Source organism: Taeniopygia guttata, chromosome 9 (genome assembly GCF_048771995.1).
Source record: "Taeniopygia guttata chromosome 9, bTaeGut7.mat, whole genome shotgun sequence".
Taxonomy (NCBI): Eukaryota; Metazoa; Chordata; class Aves; order Passeriformes; family Estrildidae; genus Taeniopygia; species Taeniopygia guttata.
The window spans coordinates 2,552,558-2,572,807 of record NC_133034.1 but is presented as its reverse complement, the minus strand read 5'-3'; the positions used below and the strand labels follow the sequence as shown (position 1 = coordinate 2,572,807).

The 20,250-nt window shown below is 44.5% G+C and overlaps 1 protein-coding gene across 1 annotated transcript in view; it reads right to left on the bottom strand.

Annotated features, from left to right (window-relative positions):
* Positions 1–20,250, bottom strand: part of GPC1 (glypican 1) — a 203,394-nt gene that overhangs the window by 83,104 nt on the left and 100,040 nt on the right. The window contains exon 2 of the mRNA XM_030280744.4: positions 15,418–15,576. Coding sequence (XP_030136604.4) covers positions 15,418–15,576 — 159 coding nt within the window. The remainder of the gene's footprint in view (positions 1–15,417; positions 15,577–20,250) is intronic.

Below are 20,250 nucleotides of genomic sequence, written 5' to 3'. Positions count from 1 at the left end.
TAAAGAAGAGATGGTATTTTCCACTTGCTCAAAGCAATTACTTCTTAAGATATGCGTTAGTTCAATCTTTCAAGGATTTAAATTAAGCCAAGTATTAAATCATCCAAAGCTAACTACCTGAACATTTTCAATGTCTTTCAGCATCTTAAAAACAGCCTTTGATGCTTGTTACTTTAAAGGCACAGAATTTTGCCTGAAAATTGACCACTTAAATTCCCTAAAGTGGAAGCTGAGAAAAACCATACTATCAATTTCCAGTCGCAAATTAATATTGTATGTAGATTTTTGTATTAACTTGAAGTGGTCTAGAATGTGAAAAATAGGGGATTATATATAAAGCTAAGAAACACAACAACCATGTGCATTAAGGGAGGGAATGATGAAGCTGAGAACTCCTTTAGGGATAAAGGTGAGTACTGCCTCCATAAAGGATTATATTGTGTTTTGGGGCTTGCTTTAGATGTTAACATGCCAGCATGGCTACGACTGCAGTCCCTCTGAGTATGAACACAGGTCTCGTACAGCAGATCAGCAATTACTTTAAATAAGAAATTACAAATTGGTCCTTAGATACTGGTTTTCCTAATCTGACCGTGCTGAAAACAAATTCTATTCCTAATAGGAGTTCAGACTGCTTCCTTACCCAAATTGGCTGTTTGCAGCTATCTGAAATGGAAGTATTTTATCAGCTTATCTTGACACAGTGAATTTCTATTATCAGAAGAAAAAGAACTCACAGTACCTGATTTCAGGTTCCAAATTGTTTCAGTTCATTGTGACTCTCTGGAATTATGGAGAATATGTACTCTATTTTCAGTTTACCATCACTACAAAATACCCTAAATGTGAAGCTCTACAGATAAATGTCTGGGCTTACACACAAAGGGGACAAAACTCCAGTGAAATAATTAGCAAGATTTACTGCAGTGCTATGACTACAGAAGAGACCTGAGAAGATTTAACTGTGCTGTTGGTGGCTGCTTCCTTCCTGGGTTGCTTGGGAAGCTTCTGGTACAGAGCACAAGGAATATCACAGCCCAATTCCCAAGGTGGAAGCACTCAGTCAAGGTGCTGTGTCCCATCACTCAGGTATGACTGGGAAGTATTTTATCCCTGCTGTGGTCTGTGGTTTGTGTAGCATCACCTGCTCTCTCAAGTGCCTGCCTTTTAAAAATATATTGCACTACAGAGACCTTTAAATTTTATGACAGCAGAGATTCCAATCTTTATAGTCCTTTTAATGAAAATTACCCATCATACTTTTTTTTAATGGAAAAAGACTAAACCTAAACTGTGTCTACTGACAGTGTTCACTCCTTGTTCCTTTAAATGTGTTTTTCATGTTGTAAGAAATATCCCTGTTCCTTCTTTGCCTTTATACCCCAATCCATCCCCAAGATGCTCAGACATGACTGCTGATGATCAGGCTGTTTTCTCTGGACTGCTGTCTGCCCAAATCTCCATCCTCTGTGCTCAGGAACATGCCTGAATGGAGGGTATGCAAGTTACTGCTTACCCATTACCCATTATTCATATATTCTCTTGGTGATAAGCTGCCCCCATCTTCGAAGCCGGGTCACCTTCTGTTCTGCAAATGTGGATTGTGCACAGCAGCAAAATTCCCAGCCCTTACACTAAGGAAGAACAGCCTGGTAAAACTCAGCCTCTCCAGCTTTTTCACACCTACATCTCAAGGTGGTTTTTCACCATATCCACACAGGGTCCACTTTAGTGCCCATGGAAGTGCCACTCCAGCAACTTCAACAGTCTCTGTGTCAAATCATTGCCATGTGTATGTTTATTTAAACAGAAGGGAGGCTTTACACTCCATAAGAAAGACCATGGGATTAGGAGTGAGTCTGCTCATCTTGCAATGAAGAGCAGAGACACCAGGGAAAGAGCTGCTGTGAGGACAGGCCAGTTTGTATCAATGACCTTTTTTTGGTGGTGTCAATCTCTGCCTGTTGCAGAGGGAAGTCAGAGATTCCCTGAGAGGGATGTATGGCCGTCCCTTCAGTGCAGGATGGGGTAAGTGCCTCCTCCTCATCCCTGTGCCCACCAGCTCCCATGTGGAACCCAGAGCATGGACAACCAGGATCACTGCCCCCAGCACTGCAGGCACTTAGAGGCCTTACACAGACCCATTGTCTTGCCACAGGGCTTACCTCTGCTCTAATAAAGACATCTGTACTGCTGTAATAAAGCTGTACTGCTGCTGCTGCTGTTCACTCAGCACTTGGGCTTGAGAGCTGATTTCTCAGAGTGACTCATTCCACCCTTGCTTCACCTGGGCACACTCCCTGAGGCAGCTCCTATCTGGGTACTGAGGGCAGGCTTACAGCAAGCTTTTGACATTTCAAGCTGGCCACCTCCTCCCTTCCCTTTGAAGATGCCTGAAGCAGGTGCCTCATGACAGTCTACTATGGACACCAGCAAAAGTGTCCCAAACTTCAGCCACAGACACTGCCAGCTCTTCCAGGAACATTACTGCTGACAGCATCACTGACCAAAGGGCTCCCAGCTCTGAGCCTGCACCACCAGCACTCGGGATGAGCCAAGGGAATGATTCCTTGGAGCTCAGGAGACTGTGGCATGCAGCTATGGCACAGCAGGGCTGAGTCCAACAGGCTGGCTCCCAGCTCAGTGACTACAGACTCGAGTAACAGATAATCAGATCCTGCAAACTCATTTCCCTTAGATCAACAGCCACTGGCTTCTTCCTCTGTTTTACACACAGCAGACAAGGGCTTGTTCTATTTCCTTTGGCCCCAAGAGATAAAATTTATATTTGTTACCGTGTATTTAATTTTCTGGGTTTCTTTCAGAATGAGTCTGTCACAGCTGTATTCCCCAGTGCAAATCTGAAAATCACCGGGCCATGTCCTAACCTAGTTACATCAACTTATTCAGTGTCAAAACTTGGCTCAGTTTTACAGAGAAGTCTCTTTGGTGAGTCAGCTTCCCAGTAAATCTTCAGGGATGCTAATCCACAGGCAGATCCTACTCTGGTGTGATACATATACGGAGTTTCCCTTGGCTAGGAATAGAACTGCTTCAGACACACTGTGCTTCAGTTGTATAAAATGTCTTGATTAGCATTTCTTGTTTTGTCTTCAGAGAGAAAAGGAAATAACAATAGACTCCAAATCTCTTTCTCATTCATAGCCAAAGCTGGTCTGCATAATTAAACGTAATTGTTAGCTTCTAATAGCTTGGCATTTTTCACTGCACCTTCCAGAGAAGAGAAAAATTCAGACAGAAGAACTACTGAATTGTGAATGTTCACTCAACATTTTTAGTAGGTATCTGAATCTTGTATTTAAGCCAAAAGTAATGCAGGCAAGAAGCACAGAGAGCAATTGCTTACTGGGGACCAAAGGTAAGAAAGGTCAAACATTTATTTCCTATGTTGCTCCTATGCGTGCAGTGCCCAGAATCTTTTAATTATATTTCATGGTCCTCTGAACTTGTACAAGGGCATAAAATATATTTATAGCTCACTTAAACTCTTAGCAATGAAACAGCCATCCTACGCAGGACCTCTGCTAATCAACTGAAGACTTTCTGTGCGTTAACTTTAAAAATGTAAAAAAGTACTTGTTCCTTTCTCCAGCTGAAATGCTTATCACAGTCTAAAGGCAACAACAAAGAAAAGCTATTTTCTTCTTAGGTAACAGGTTGAGTCTGTATCAGTTCACCTGTGATGTTTGAAGTACAATTTCACTGGCAATACACATTCATTATAACTGTTATTATAGAACTGGAAGCTCTCAACCACACTGTGCCAAACACCAAAGAAACATATAATAAAGAGATCACCCCTCTCTAAAGCTTTTCCTGCCTAACTGTGTCATTTTCTCTTTTAGACAACAACAAAAAAGGGGTAATCAAATCAAGAGGTCTTAACTAATCATACTCAATGCAAATTCCAGATGACCAGACTGAAAAGCTCCCAGTATAATTACACACATCACAACAAACCTACACCAACCTTCTGTGCTGGGAATCTGCTTTGAGATGAAATTTAGGGAAGAAGATCAGCCAAACAAGTTACTTGTGTGTGAGGTTGAGATTCAGGAAAGGAGTTGGTGCTTTACAACAGGACCAGCTGCCCTTGCTTTGCTTTTTCCCCAGAAGCTGCCGGGCCCTGGCACGCTGGAGCGGGCAGTGATGGCAGGGAGGGATCCAGGCTGGCACCTCCTGCTGCAAATGGAGCCTTACATTAGATTTTAAAGACTCCACTCCAGGCTGCCTTATAACTGCAAAGCCAAACACCCCCATACTTAGGGAGCTGAGAAAATTCAAACTGCTGGTGAAACCTTAATTTAGCTTCCTGATGCACGTGCTTTATGATATGATCTTTAATTAGCCTATGAGGAAATTAATAATTATTTCTGAGTGTAGGATTTGGCTGATGTACAGTAAATAATGCACCACGCTACTCAGTGAATGGTGATGATTCAGCAGACATCATCTCTAATGTGTCCTGCAAGAGGCAAGGGGCCTGTGAGGAAAAAAAAGCAGTGTAGGATCACATAAATGAAGAGTAAATATCAATAGTTTATTTGTGCCAGAGAGGGAGGCACAAATTAAAACTGAAAAAAAAAAAAAAAAACCCCAAAAAAAACCCTCAGTTTTTGTCTTCTGGCTTTCTTGATATGGAGTATGGAAACATAAAAATATTTGGTGTTTCTTATCTGCTGATTAGTGTTTCATATGCTCAAACAGAAGCTGAATTGTGCAGCAGTTCAGGGGCCTGGGGGTGACAGTCAGGCACCACCAGGAAGGCAGATGCACCACTGGGATGGGCTTCACCGTGACCTGCAGGCGAGGGGATGAGAGGAAAGCTTAGCTCAGCCATGTCATCTCTACCCTGACTGAGAACTGCATGGCAGATACAAAAGGGAGAGGATGCCAAATCTGCAGAAACAAGGTCATGTTGCTTTCAAAAACTTCCTCAAGCTGGACAAAACTAAGCTTTGAAACAGCCATGTTTTTTCAGAGCCGAAGCAAATGCAGGCTGACATGTAAAATACTGGTTGTATTTGTCATGGGTACAGCCAACTGCACAGCTTTCCTGTTCACCTGCAGGTGTGAAGGAGGAGGATCAGTCCCTGCTCCAGCCAAAGAAGTCAGCACTAGAGGAGGAGGAACCCTACCTCTCTCATTATTACCTGTAAGCCAGAACTGGAGAGCAGACACAGGCAAGTCCTTATTTACAGTGAACCAAGACAAACAGGATGCTCCACTTTGCCCTCAGATGTCACAAATAAAGCACAAAGCCAGCAAATTGAAGCTATAATGATTCTTGGCTATTTCCACCTAAGCCCTTGCCTTTCTTAATGACCCGGAAGGCAGGAGCAGAGCCGCAGGCACGGATGGGTGCATCAGAAGAGAGCTGAAATCCTGCTCTCAGAAAAGTCAATTCCAGCCATTTCCTCCACAAGAAGTTTACTACATGCTGCCACACAATACTTTTATTGGCATTCATTACTCCTTGAAGACTAATTGATTCATTTTTAGCAGCATTAAAACAAGGCTGCATTTTACAAGGGAATCGCTCGAGTGCTGGGGCTGTAGGAAGCTGCTCAATTATCTCCAGAACACTAAAAGCTGAATCCAAACTCAATACTCAAATTGTAACAAACTATTTCCCCTAGCCTTGATAAAGCCACAGGCTGATCCCCAGTTCACAGCTGTCTCAGGTTTTGGGAGGGAGGCTGGGCTTTGTTTATTTTATCATTGCCATGCAGCCTGGGAACCTGCAGAGCAGAGACAGTCACCATGGGGTGCATTTCTTGCTAAACACTACTGGAAATGAAAACCAAAAAGCTGAATCCCCCCCCATACTCACAATAAGGTTGCTCCTCTTTTTTATATCAGATGTCTCCTTCATTTGGAGCTTCCTTTATGTTTAAGAACAGCTGGAGACTCACGATTTAGCATTCATATTTAACTAAATATTTGTGGCATTCCAAAGTCAAATTAACAAGCTGGTTACCTCTCAACATGTAAAATACTGTAATATTCATTCCCAGCAACAACACCTACAAAAGAACACAGCAATTCCTTTCAACTGAAATACACACATCTATCTACATACATACACACACACACATATATATATATATATTCCTTTATGACCCTCTGCTTTATCAGCATCTCCAAGTCACTGAGTTTAAATGGATTCACAATCTTAACTGTACTGCTTTGAAAAATAGGCAGGTGTAGCGAACAATGTGAAAATGTACAGCTTGGAGATGCAGCTAAGACAAAGGGAAACAAGAGTTCCAGCAGTACATGCAAAAACAAAGGTGGGTAATCAATAGCAAGGCGCTTCAGAGAGAAAAAAATGAATCTTTTTATTTTCTCTACTAATGAACAGCCTCACTGTGTCTCTCCCAGCCTTGGGGTGAAGAGTGTGCTGATGTTACCCCTCGGTCAGCAGGAATCACTGCCGAGCAATGTCAAACAACTTCCTGCAAAGGGGAGATCCTGCTGGGGAAGCAGTGGATTAGAATGGATTAGAACTAAAGACAAATCTTTAAAACCCCTCAATCTTTTTTTCCACTTACTCTCCTAAAAATCTCAACCAACCTGAAGTAAACCCATTGTCTATCCTGCCTGGGTCACCACCTCAGAGCACCTGATGCTGCACTCATATTTTGTAATATCAGGCCTGATAGAAGCTGGGTTTCCTGATTTCTATTTTTCTTTGCAGTGAAACAAACTCAGCCCATTGCTGTCTTGGCCAAATCTACAGGTTTAATGAGAATGACTTAACACGACCTGGTTTCTTCAGAAGTAGCTGTGAACTACTGGGTAAAATGAGAGTTTTCTTTCCCTCTATCATGGCTAAATTTCACAAAATACAAGAAATAGAATAAAGATACCCCAACATTGCCTGGACAGAAAGTGAAGCACTGGAAGAAGCTCTGCACACATTACACCATTTTAACTGTGCTTTTAAATGCAAGAAGCTGTGTTGGCCTGAAGGGAGAAAACAAAGAATAGGAAGGGGGGGAGAAGTGAACAGTTACATCCTTAAGCAGCTATAGAAAATACAAAGGTGAAATGTTCATGAGTGAAGGTATTCAGCCTCTTTTTACCACAGAAAGGGATTATCCTTGAGTCTCCCTGTAGACAATTCTCAGCCTGTTTCTCATAGGCAGACATCCATTTCAAGCTCTTATTGGCACTACTGGTACTCATAGTACACTCTAAAAACCAGATCAACTCCTCTAATCACAACAAGTTACCCGACACCAAAAGACTTATACACCTGCCCCCATTTACACAAGTTATTGCAGACCTCCCTCATGATTTGGATCATTACTTCCACTTCAGAAGGGGCTTTGCACAGAAAAACCACAAGTACCAATGACCAGAGAGTATTTAGAGTGCCCATTCCCTCTTAGGCTGGGTGCTGAAAACAGAGTTGATAAACCCCTGTAAGACAGGGAATGACATGATGTTTTTTGGTGTCTTCCGAGAAGAGGGTTGCTCTTTTATGAACTAGAGAGACTTATGAGCTAGAGGTACTCCTGAACCTCACTCAACACCCAGGGACTTGAGCTCTGTTCCCATCTCTAGCACAGACCTATGGTACGACCTTCCACTCATCTCTTGCCTCCATAATCCACTTCTCCAAACCAGATGTTTGTTTTTTTTTATTTTTATTTTCAAACATAATCCTTGGACCATAGGTTGAGGCTCATCCTGAGTGCAGGATGCCCTGCAGTGCATTACAGCACTTCTTGGCTCTATGCTGCTTCAATGGCAATAATTAATAAAGCAGAATCAACAGTTTGCTGCAAGCATTTCTGGTGTGAGAGAACAAAGTACTTTTATCATCTCAAATGAGAACATATACCTTGAAGTACTCAAAATAACCCAAGCTCCTATGTCAGGACATGTTACATATTTCAGTAGCATATTTTCCAGCTCATTGTGATCTCTAGGTGGGGACAGCAGCCCCCCATGCTCCCAAATATTCACAGCACCTGGCTTGGAACAGAGACGAGTGTCTTGGCAAACATCAAGTTGAAACAAAAATATTCCCTCAAAAGCTGATTCCGAGCACCGACACTTCTCAACAATAAAAGCAGCCCAGGAAATCCTATTATTTTCCTCTTAGGGGAAACACTGGCCATCAGAAAGATGAAGGGTGACAACTGCTTCATGTGAAGCCAGTAAACCAGCTAGAAAATGGCTGAGCAGAAAGTGGTTCAAGACACAGGCTCTTCTGCAGAGAAACCTCAGCTGTTCATCTCCCATTCCTTGCCCTGACTTCCATCCAGCCATATGGGAGTAAGGCTCTGCAGCCACTGAAGGCAACACCAGCACCTGTGATAAAAGTTAGGCTGCTTGGCTTCTTCCTCTGTGAAATCAGAGGCTTTCAAAGAGATTCATGCACTGTGTCCTGAATGTTAAAATAAACTCTGCCAACACCTTCTTCTGAGATTACTATCTGGGCACCACTAATTTCTCGCAAAATATGCCTGTGTTATCCCGTATCTCAGAAGAGCAGGTGCTTTCTTTTATGCCCCAAGCAGATGCACATTTCACTGTTCTCTGAGCACTCAGAGGCAGCTTTTTTTGCATGTGTGACAAAACATGGTGACAGCTGCTGAAACTGAGATGCCTGATGTACCTTTTCCACCTAACCTGACTTTTGAAAGAATGAAGCAGCTAATCTCTTGGGGTGTGCAGGCTCTTGCAGGAGGCACCCCAGTGCAGTGCTCTCATCCCAGCCACTCCAGCATTTTGTTGTCTTTTCTTTCAATAAAAGAGAATATTGTGCTTATGCCATCTGTTAAGCAAAGTGCTGCATGTACATTGCAATATACCCTGCAGCACAGAGCAGAGCCTCCCAGATGACATGTGAAGAGAAGTGGCTGTAAGGAGGGAGAAAACTCCAGGTGCTGGAGCTGTTACAGGTGAGCCTAAGCGTTTGGTTCCCCGAGGCAGCGACCTGTCAGGATTAATCTCGTCTGCCCGGGAATGCACCTCGGCAGCCGCACCCCATTCCAGGAACCCATAAACACCAAACGAGATGCTCAGCACCACACATGAAAGCATCTCCTTTCTCTGGACCCTGACTGTGGGGGGGGGTGACAGCCTGGCTAGCATAAATCCTGTTTTGTGCTAGGCTTTTTTTAAGTTGGTTCCTTTGGGGGAACAAGATATGAAGTGAGCATGGGTGTTTGCTGCCTTTTTCCTATGGACACCTCCAAGGGAACCCCAGTATTTGTTTCTCTGTCCTGGATCCACCTGAGACTCTGCTTTTTAATATCAGCTTAAAGGAGGTGCTCTCCCTGTATGTATGTTCCTCAAACCAACCCCAAGGGAAGGAAGCCCATGGGAGCCAGAGGAATCATCTTTGATGGCCTCTAAATCCTTTTGATAATGCATCCCAGAGGTAAAGCTGTAGGACAAATGGCCTTCTTCTGAATGATCTGCCTAAGCACTGTGCAGAAAGAGGCACAAAACAATGGTGTTTCCAGTAGAGCAATTTTACCAAAAAGGTTGCCCCTGGCCTGTCAGAAAAATGCAGTGCAGGTGATGAACACTCATTCACAGGTTTCTTTTCCTCCCATTCCTTTGTCATGCCACTAGAAAAAATGATGAAACATCTTCCTACCCTTAAGTTCCCCATCTAACTCAGTCTTCCTGACTCTACCAGCTTTTTGTTCAGGAGCTGAAATGTTCTAGGCCCACTCATTCTTCTCCATTTGGAAAAAATGCCCATGCACAGGCACTGTCTCACAGTAGAGGTTTAGTAGGGAGACAGTAGGCAGCCAATGCAACATTGTTAAGAAAGACAAAGTTCAGGTGAGCTAAGGAAGCCATGCCATGTCCCCAGCACATATCAGAGGGACAGCTGAGCCTGCTGTCCCATGGGGTGCTGGGGGCCCTGCTGCCTCCCATCTGCCTGAGGATGCCTCAGAGGTCAGAGCTCTCCCACAGGGCTGAGCCCGTGGCCAAGGCCACCAGCTGAGCCACGCACCACAATTTCAGGGCAGAGCCCTGGCCTGGGGAGTCACCACAAGAAAGAGTGCTCCCAGGCAATTTGGGGTTTCTGGATGGAAAGCAATCCATTTGAAGTCCTAACTCAAATTCCTGGCCCTAGGGAGCAGGCAGTGCTGGTGCCAGGGGCAGCAGGAGGCAGGCAGCTCACAGAGCACAGCCCGCCGCTGCTGGAGCAGTTCTGCTCGCTCCACAAGTGCTCCCTTCCACAACCTCTGAAACAAAGGAACTTATTTCTAAACACAGCAGCATTTCCACATTTGAAGGCATAACCCTTCTTCCCTGTTTCCACATAAACAGTATCTTTCAGACAGCACCTCACCAAACCATGCGATGCCTCCAGGAAACAGCCGCGGCCGAGGGCAGTGGCAGCAGGACACTGCAGGTGTGGAGCGGTGCTTTTGGGACAGCAGCTCTGGGGACACAGCAGCTCTGCTGGCCCACACAACTCTTGCTCAGGGCTTGTGTCAATCATTCCCTGCACAGCTGAGTCCTGCATCTCTCAGAATACACCTTTTGGTGCATGGGCCACCAAATTCAGATACTTTAAAATTTCAGGTCATCAGGGCTTCCTTGGTTCAGCTATCAATAATCAACTGAGAAAATGCCAGCAAAATTTGGATTCAGGTCTGGATTGTAGTCCAGAACAGAGCTCTGCCTGCTGGGCTTACTCCACAACCTCCTGATCAGCTTCCTTAAGCATTCACATGAATGTAAAAAAAAAATATTTATGTATGCCTCTCTCCAACAGTAATTTTAGGGGCTGCACCTGTAGATATTGAGGGTTATATAACTCAGTTCCTCTGACAAAGACACATTTGGCTGAACTTTAAACAAGGGACCTTTAGAAATCTGTAAAATTTTAACCATCAGTGTGTAACAGCTTCTAGGACTTTTCCCACCTTGTAACATTTAAAACAATGATTCATCTTCATGAGAAATATGTAACTGTCTGAAACTAACTCCAAATAATGTTAATTATCTGCATGGTCTGTGTTTCTGCATGTGCAGTTTCCAGCTACCAAGACTGGACATTATGAAAGATTTTACATGACATCAGCCTTCCAATGACCAGCCAGTTATAAAGCAGAAAATTTTAATCTTCATTTGATTGTCATAGCTTAAAACTCACAGATTTTATGAGAGCTACAAATAATTTTTAGACGGTGCAGTGTGGACTAAAAGCCAAGGTTTTTTGTTTTGGCTTGTTGATATTTCCTGAAAACATGAAACAATTCTGAAAGGACAGATTTCCTGGCTCACAGCTAAAGGTCAGCAGTCACACAGGGACTGCTTGCTAAGTGCACCAAAAGGAAAGATTGGCGCAACATTGCAGTATTATTAAAAAGTGATTTAAGTGGGGGAAAAGGGAGAAAACAGAGAGACAGACAAAGATCATATTCTCAACAACTGAGCTTTCACAAAGGTTAGGAAAACAGGCTTGTTCCTTGCTGCTTGCTGCCCCTCACTGTCACTCCAAGCTTGCTCTTGCTCTCTCTGTGCACCCCTCTGCAGCCACCTCTGACTGCATGGCCTTGGAAAGGGACTGCTCTGACCAGGCACCACACATCACTTCTAGAGCCTTTCCTGCACAGCCCAGAAGTTTTTCCAGGCTCATTGCTGCAAGAGATTATGGCAGTACAAGTTTAATTTGTACTGGGAAGGACAAGAGTTCAGAATTCCCATGATTGTGAGCAACACTGACATGCAGTTGTGTGATATGAAAAAAAAAAGCTAATTTTCCACAGGAATCTCCCCCAGACACGAGCAATGTTTGTAACTCCCTCTCAGCACAACTGAAGAGCCAGTCCTGTTCTGCAGCTGTCAGAGGGGCACAGCCAGCTCACATCTGTATCCTGAACCACTGAGTAGACAAAGCTCCTCGTCAAGGTATTTAACTTTGCAATAATAGATACTGAAATTTCCCCATTCACTGACAAGCTGCCAGTTTGAAAATAAGCACGTTCTGCAGTGTTGGAAGCACCTTTAAAACAGTATTTAGTACCAGTCTCAACAGAGGCTGTACTCCAGCTCTCCTTAAGACTCCCAGTTTGTTTTTATTTTTGTTATTCATGTTTTTCTTTCTAAATATAGGCTATATACATTTTTTCAGGTACATAAATGCCAACCAAAACCAACTTAGGAGTCTCCAGTAGGTCTCTGCTACAGGCCCTGCTCCCAGGTAACTGCATTTCCCTCCCTGTCTGACCAAGAGCCCTGGGCCATCAGAATTAACAAAGAATTTGTGCCTCTAATCCTGCTAATAAAAATACCTCTACTCTGACCACAACATCCTCCCTAGCACTTAGTTATCAAAAGCATATGCTCCCATCACTCATGGTCTCTGCTTCTGGCTCTTTTTCTTTCTCTTTAAGTTAAACCAAATTGGTTGTAGAGCAAAATGCTACCTTTTCAGTTAAAAGTCTAACAGCAAGCCCATGACCACATGTATAGTTTGCAACTGATGTCTCCAAATTCTGCTAACTACAGTAACATAAAGCAAAACAACAAATGTGCTAGTAAGCAGCTAAGCAATACCAGAGGCTGTTTAAATTTAGCCCTGGCAGATCCTGGAGGAAGGGCATCTCAGAAGCCATGTGTCCTCTGCTGTGCAGAGAGAGCACTCAGACTGTAGGGTCCTATTCCACACACCTCACTTCTGAATATATGGCTACACCTCTTGCATGTCATCTGTATCTCACACGTGCATTTTCTCTAAAAGTACTTTGTATTAGATAAAGGGCACTCAGCTCTTGGACACAACGTGTTTGCCCCAAAAGCAGCCAGGGAGACTGCAACAACAGACTCTGTAATTCCTTGCAACAACACAAAGCTGCAGCTCAGAGCAGAGGCATGCTGACAATTTAGGGCTTTACAGACCACAACCTGCAAGGATGAACTACTCTCCAAAGCAAAATGTTGACCACAAGCATGGAGAGCATTACTTCAGAGGCAGATTGCTGTAGCCTTGCTATTTTCTATCTGGAGCTTGGGAAATTTACTAGTAAAGACTATTACCATGATCAGCAGTAAGAGTACAGGCACAAGATTTGCTGTGATGCATCCAAAAATAAGACAGCTCCAGGCCCGAAGTTCAGTGTGCCACACCTGCTAGCAGAGAATACATGAATAATCTGATCTCCGGGCTACAAATACTTGGAGAAAGGGTTGGACATCCCCATCCAGTGGAGCCTCTCTGCATTCTCCTAAGGCCAAATGAAATCACTAATGTGAGGACAAGCTGTGCATTGATAGTTCTGAAACCCCAAAAGCTGCACTCCAAGCTGCTGCTGAGGAAATCCAACAAACGCAGGCATCCCGTGCCAGCAAGACTAGAACTCATCCATTTGACATAAAAAAGCTTTATTGAACAGCTCTAAGAAGCACTACCTGCAAAAAGTCTTGTTAACGGTGAGATTAATTACATTTCCTGGAAGCTAGGGCAGTTTCTGTGGCATTGTTTCAGGAGCTGAGGTGATCCCATTGCCCCATCACCAGAACTCCCTCAATTTCAAACCATTTATGCAGCAGCTAAAGAAAAAATTAATAGTACTATTTAAAGGTAAAGTCATGCTTGAAACGAAGACACAATATGATGATTTTTTTAATCATGTCTTGCATAAATTATGAACTCTGTATTGATTGCAAGGGTAGTTAAGCACACAAAAAGGGTGTAATGGGAGCAGGAGGCATCTTCCTGGCCTGTGGGCTCAAGTGAGGTTATTCCCACTACAGAACACCAATGAACTGTGCATTATGGTCTGTTAAAGTAATACTTGGCTTATTGAACACTTACATTGTTTGATACTTAAAAGAAACTTGGGTATACACCACAGAAATAAAGCTCTATCTTTGTAAAATACTGGGGAATAAAACTAAATGTCTCTAACTGACATCTCAACACAAGCAGCCCCCTTTTATATGCTTGGCTTTGCTTACTTTTACTCTTACTGCTGTTGTTATTATTATTATTATTAATCCACCAAAACATCACACTTAGACTAAACCAGTTCCTCACTAGGAAATTTCTGCTTATTAGTATAATCCTCTATGCTTCCATCAAATTTTGCACTTTCTTACATGACAGATGCAGAACTCTGCTCTTTGGAGTGGCTGTGGTGAAAATAAAGAGCAGATACAGCAGCCAGAATTGTGACAGGGAGTGGAGACAAAGGGTGCCAAGCACTAACCCCTGCAAAGGGCTGGATTTCAGAGGTTGGGGATTGTGCTCAGCAGCAGCTACGTCAGGTCCCATTCAGACATCAGTCTGAGCAACCACCATTGTCAGGCGCTTTTAAAAATCCTGATTGTCACCTTTTAAAGCGGGTGAAAATCAATTAATTTTGAGCTTATAAAGGAATGCCTTTGCTGTGGCCAACCTTGGCCACACACACAATGCCTTTTGCAGAGATGCACTGCCTTTTTTTCCTATTTAGTGTAAAAGCACTTCATCTTGGTTGTAAGCCTGAAGGTCAGGCTTATTTCTTTAGATCTATTATTTACTACTTGAATTTCCAGTTCCACCTTTCTGGCTATTACAGCTTCTTTTCCTGACTCCTTTTCATGGTAACTCCGTGATGATGACTGTTGATAAAGTTAGGAGGGCCATGATTCTAAGTGTCTGACCTTCTTCAAAATCTGATAATGGATACAGTTTCTGAATCACAGGTCATCTCAATTTTGTCAGTAAACCATTTATTTACAGCGGCCTTCAGACCTCCAGGCTTACTGTGCACTGCTAAATGGGTTTTTCAGGGAACAATAAAAGTAAGACAGAGCCATCCTTAGCCTTTGCTTAGATAGGAGGGATACTGGACTTTGGAGAGAATGTTTGTCCACAACATCTTATGCAGCACAGTCTCTAAGAGCTTTCCTGCTCTGTAACATTTCCTGATGTTTGTATGAAACTGACAGCTATAAGCATCCAATATGAACTAACCTCCTTTTCACTTGCAATCTCCATTGAAAGGGCAAGAAAAATCCATGTCTCCTTAAACTCTCCCCACCCACTGAGGGCTAGCCAGTCACCTTTACCACGTTGTTCACCTTACAGTTCAAGGCACAGTGCCAGGTTTTACATCACTGCCTCAGAACTACTCTGCTGTGTAGGAGCTGATTACAGCACGCCTGTCACAGCTGTGTCAGTGCCAAGGCTGCCAGCCTCCTCCAGTGGCTGCTCTGAAATGGAGATCTCAGAATGCCTTGGTCTTACAGAAACACTGCCAGAGGTACAATTCCTACAATTCCAGCAGCTCAATGCTGCACGCAAACTGTTGAGTGAGATGCAGAGAAAAGCGTCTCAAACACCAACTCCTGGCTCCAACAGTGCCTGGAAAACTGAGCAGTGACTGGATCCTGAGCAGAGGGAACCAGGCAGGTTTTACTTACTGTCAAAGCTTCTGTGCTGTGCTGTTAGGATGGCCTGCACAGAGCGACCAGCCTCTTTCATCATGGCTTCAAATTCACTTCGGCTTTTGTTTGCAAAATTCTCCTCCATCTCGCTGGTGCAGCAGGTGTAGCCTTGTGGGCAGATTCGCAGGTGCTCCCCTAAAATGAGAGAAAATGCACTTTAGTGGCCAGGTCTGGATAAGGGAGAATTTCATGCTGGACAATCTCAGCTTAAAAATATCCCAGCTCCCTGGTAACCTGGATCTGATCAGGTCTTTCTGTCAAATTTACCACCTAATTTGAGTTCTTCTGCATTAATACAGTGGTTGGTATCAATGCAGGCACAAATTTTCTCACTGTTGACTGTGAGGGAAGAAAAAGCAAAGGAGAAAAAATTCATATACAGAGCAAGGAGAAGGGAAATACAAGTCTCTCCTAAAATCCATCTCTGCCTAGAATCCCAGAAGACATGGAAGTCTGATTAAATGACAGCTGTACTCATTAAACTTAATATGTACATTAGCACTGCTGTTTGAAACTGCTTTGTCAAGAAAAAAAGCAACAACTCCAAAGTGCTCCCTGCCTTACCAAATATATCCTGAGATGGCATTTTCTTAACCAGAGAGGTAAGGCTAGTGAGAAGTTTTCAAGAGACAGAGACGTGATGAATGTCAGTGGATTTTTGGCAGCTAATTCCCCTCCACATCTATTGAAATTTTCAGTGAAAAATTTATCTCCCAGAAAGAGACAAGACCACCCCAAAAAAGGTTGCTAGGATAATCACTGATTCAATATACCCTTTGCTCTAAGGAAGAACATGAAAGGTGAGAGGACTCAGCAGTCAAACTGAAAAATTCTCTACTATGGAGCTTCTCCTGGCCTCTGCAATTTCTTTACTGTGGAGAAGTGCTCGCATAGGCAAAGTCAGCAACATTTTAAAAATAATTGCTCAAGTTCTGATGAGTCCTTACAAAGACACATCCACCTACAAACACACCCTATGTTTTGCCTTACCCAAGCAATAAGAATTAATTTGAATGAAATCAAACAGTTCTTAAAAGCAATTCAATAAAATACCCCTCTTGTTCCAAATATGCTCTGAGATAAACCAATTTCCAAGCAGTTACCATGTTTAAGATAATTTGATTGGGATTGCCAATGATTTTGCTGGCACTTTTACAGGACTGCTGTCTTAATGTCATAACTGAGCCCAAACATCTTTAAAATTTTGTTTTATCTTGTGTGTCTCAACAGCTTCAAATCCTGAACCTGCACAGTCTCCAGAGTTTCCCATTGAAGTCCTTAGCTATTTCTAGTGTAAAGCTCTTAGCAAATGGGTGGTAAAGGGTCTCTGAAACTGGGCATGTGTCCTACCCTTGTGAAAGTTATCTCATTAGCAGCCTAAGAGCAACTGCAGTGTTCTGTAGTTGATGGATTTGAGGCAGAAGCCATTCAGGATGAGTTTGTATTTTGCTGGGCCTTGGATTCCTGCTCACAGATGACCCTTGAGCAACCTCTGCAGGGTGTGGGGTGAGCCTACCCTTGGAAAACAGGTTATCATGGGCATCTCCACTGCCAGTCCTCGCGTTTATGTGATGGGAATTGCTGCTCACCAGCTTCTGTAGGAGAGAAACTCCCATCTCCAGCCGTGTGTTGTGCTCCCAGCTGAGAGGAGTGTCAGGGTGCTGTGTCCTGGGGGCTGCCCGTGTCCTTTGGGACCCACTTCAGTCCCCACCAGTGTCCAAAGCAGCAGGAAAAACAGCAACTTGCTCAAGAGTCAAATATAAATATCATGTGGCTCCATGCTTGCCACACCAAGTGAGAGCTCAGTTCCAGGGCTTGCCTGAGCCTCTCCTTCCCTCACGAACTGGGTTGTTCCGAGTTGTTCCCTGGGCTCCTTTCTGTAGAGCTGTATTTATCTGTACAGTGTCAGGGCTGCTGTCATGCGGCAGACAGGCAGGAAAAGGGAGCTGGAATTTCTTGACAAGACATGGCTTTGATTCCTGTCACGGCAAATTAAAAAAAACTTTTTTCTTGTCCGGCCTTTTCCATCCCATTTCTGCTGCCACAGGATTTCTGGCAAGGATGGAAGCTTTGCTACTGTGGGATGCACCTGGCCATGAGGCCTTCGATGCCCTCAGGACTAAGCGAGGCTTTTACAAGGCCTGGCCTCTCTGAAAAGCCAATCAACAAAAAATGGATCCCAGGGGACCTCAGCAGTTTCCTGAAGTGCCTTTACCTCCTCAGCTGACGGTGAATTTTGGTGGTGAGGTCCTGGCCATGCTCAGAGGCCTCGCACTCAACACCACGAGCGCTCCCGCCATTTCCTCTGGGGGCCATCACCCACCAGGGCTGGCAGGCTCAGGCAAACCCTCCAGCAGCCCTTTACAAACGCCTTGCTTTGGGAAACCGAGGCAAATCAGTGGTGTTATGTATGATTATAATTTGCACCAATGGAATATTGTTGTATTGAATCAAGGGAAATATGATTTGGTATGTATAATATTTAGTTATTACAAAGTACACAAGCCAGCACTGTGAGCTGCCCCCCTCCCATATTCGGTTACACCAGAGCCGGGTTTTCTTGGACAATGCCTCATTTACAATCTAATACATGTGGCTGGCCCGGAGATGGGCTGTCCCAAAAGGCCATACTGGAACACCTGGGAGCTGATCATCCTGGAGATGGGCTGTCCCAAAAGGCCATACTGGAACACCTGGGAGCTGATCATCCTGGTAGGGACCCAAGATTGGGATCGCTGGAGTCCTCCGGGCTGATACATCTGAGTGCTGCGGTTCCGTAACCATCAGGAAAAATCGTCCACACCTGGACCTGGATTGTTCAACCCCGGCTTGGAGAAAAGAACTTTATGAATATGTGGGACTCTGAATAGAAAGAAAAGGCGGATGGCTGAAATCCTGGCCTCGGGCAGAACAGTTCCTAGAAGAACTGCAGGGTCCAGGAGGGGGTGTGTGTGTGTCCAGGGGAACCTCTGCCAAGAGGCTCCTTCCTGTCACCCAGCTTAGCGCTGTCCTTTTCCTTGTGGCTGGCTCAGAGAGAATTCGATCCTAAATAAATTTTTTATCATTTCATTTTTAATTTGGCTGGACTAATTTTCATTTATAACAGTGGGAACCCTGGGGATCTCCGATCTCCCGGCCTGCTGCCAGCAGGATTGAGGCAGGAGGTCTGCCTGAAACGGGGAGAGCAAACATGGATGTCCCTGCAAGAAGACAGCAACATGTTCACCGCGAGGCAGGCTCCCTGCACAGGCTGTGCAAACCAAGGGGGAAGGTGTAGGGATTGCCCCAGGAGGAGAAGAGGGGAGGAAGAGCCCTGAGCTCCCCAGGGACACGAGGAGCAGCAGTGCTGAGAGCTGTGCTCGTTAAAACGGGACATGACCAGACAGATGCGCCGCGCTCCCAGCCCGGGCGAGGCACAGCGTGTCTGAGCAGGATGGCTGCAGCCCTGCTGCGACACCACAGCCTCCACACAGCCAAGGGGGACAGGGGAAAAACAGGCAGAAAGCCAGGGAGAAATCACACCCATAGCTAAAATTGGTTACTTTTACACAACTCTGTGAATTGCATACAGACTTGTTTCCATTCTTGAACTCAGAGCAGTTTCAATCCCTTTTGAAGTAGCATTTATCTTAGCTTTCTGCAGGTGTTTGTAAGGTACTCAGCAGGTGTTTGTGTGGTGCTCAGCACCACCACATTCTGTCTCAGTGGGAAGCAAAGTTTTCATCATTTATCTCTGTAACTCAAACTCAGCACACACAGAACAGTCTTACAGCACTGTGAACATGCTTTGCTTTCTTTGCTTTTTACGTGACCCACCCTGGAAACATTCACTATTATTATTTAACCTTTTTCTATTGATTCCAAAATAAATGTGCTCCAGAGCATATTTTGGTTCTCCTTATATTTCAAAGTCCCTTTGTTTGCCAACTTGCCTTTGTCCTATTGCTGAAGCTTGCACTATAAATATATCTGGGTTCACTCGGCAGGAGACATCTGCTGATACCTACAGAGAGCCAGAAGTGTTTTACAAGGAGTAAACTCCACGATGCAGGGTGTGTCCTCTGCCCGCTGCTGTGCCACACAAGTTCTCCCTGGGTACAGCTGAGTTGTTGCTCACCACTTGCTGGACAGCCCATGCTCCCACCCCTGGAAGAGCTTTGCAGGAAACAGGCAGGTATGGCAGAAGCCAAACTGGCAGCAAATGGAGAGCTGCTCAAATCTCCTTGAAGATGATGGATATGCTTCCAGTGAACCAACCCTGGATCTACAACACATGTGTAAGTAAGAGAAGATGCACTTTGAGATGCTCTGAAAACAATCAGCTTGCTCAAGCCTTCCAGAGTCACAGTGGGAGGTTCAATCTGGGTCCCTCTGGAAGAGCCAGCTCTCCTGCAAAATCTGCTGAAGCTGGGGTGGGATGTAACCCACCGACTGCATGGTCATTTGGAAACAGAAACAGGGTACAGCAGACAAGAAAACAGCATCAAGCAAGTACCTCATTTATGATTTAACTGTCCTGGATGGAATAGGCAGGAGGCTGATGATGACAAGAGACTACCCCATTGCATAGCTACAGGCTTGGATTGTCCTTGAAACACCCTCTCAAGCTGGCTGGGTTAGCAGATCATTTTGGCTATCAAATTCATTACTTCTCACTCAGGGATAGAGTTAGGCCCAGGGTCCCTGCAGGGGAATAGCCCTGCCCACAGCCACCGCTCCCAGGAGCTGAGACAAAGTGCATTACAACAGAGACAGGGCTCAGCTCTGACAGGGCTCAGCTCCCCACTTCTTCTGCCGTGTGCTCCAGCC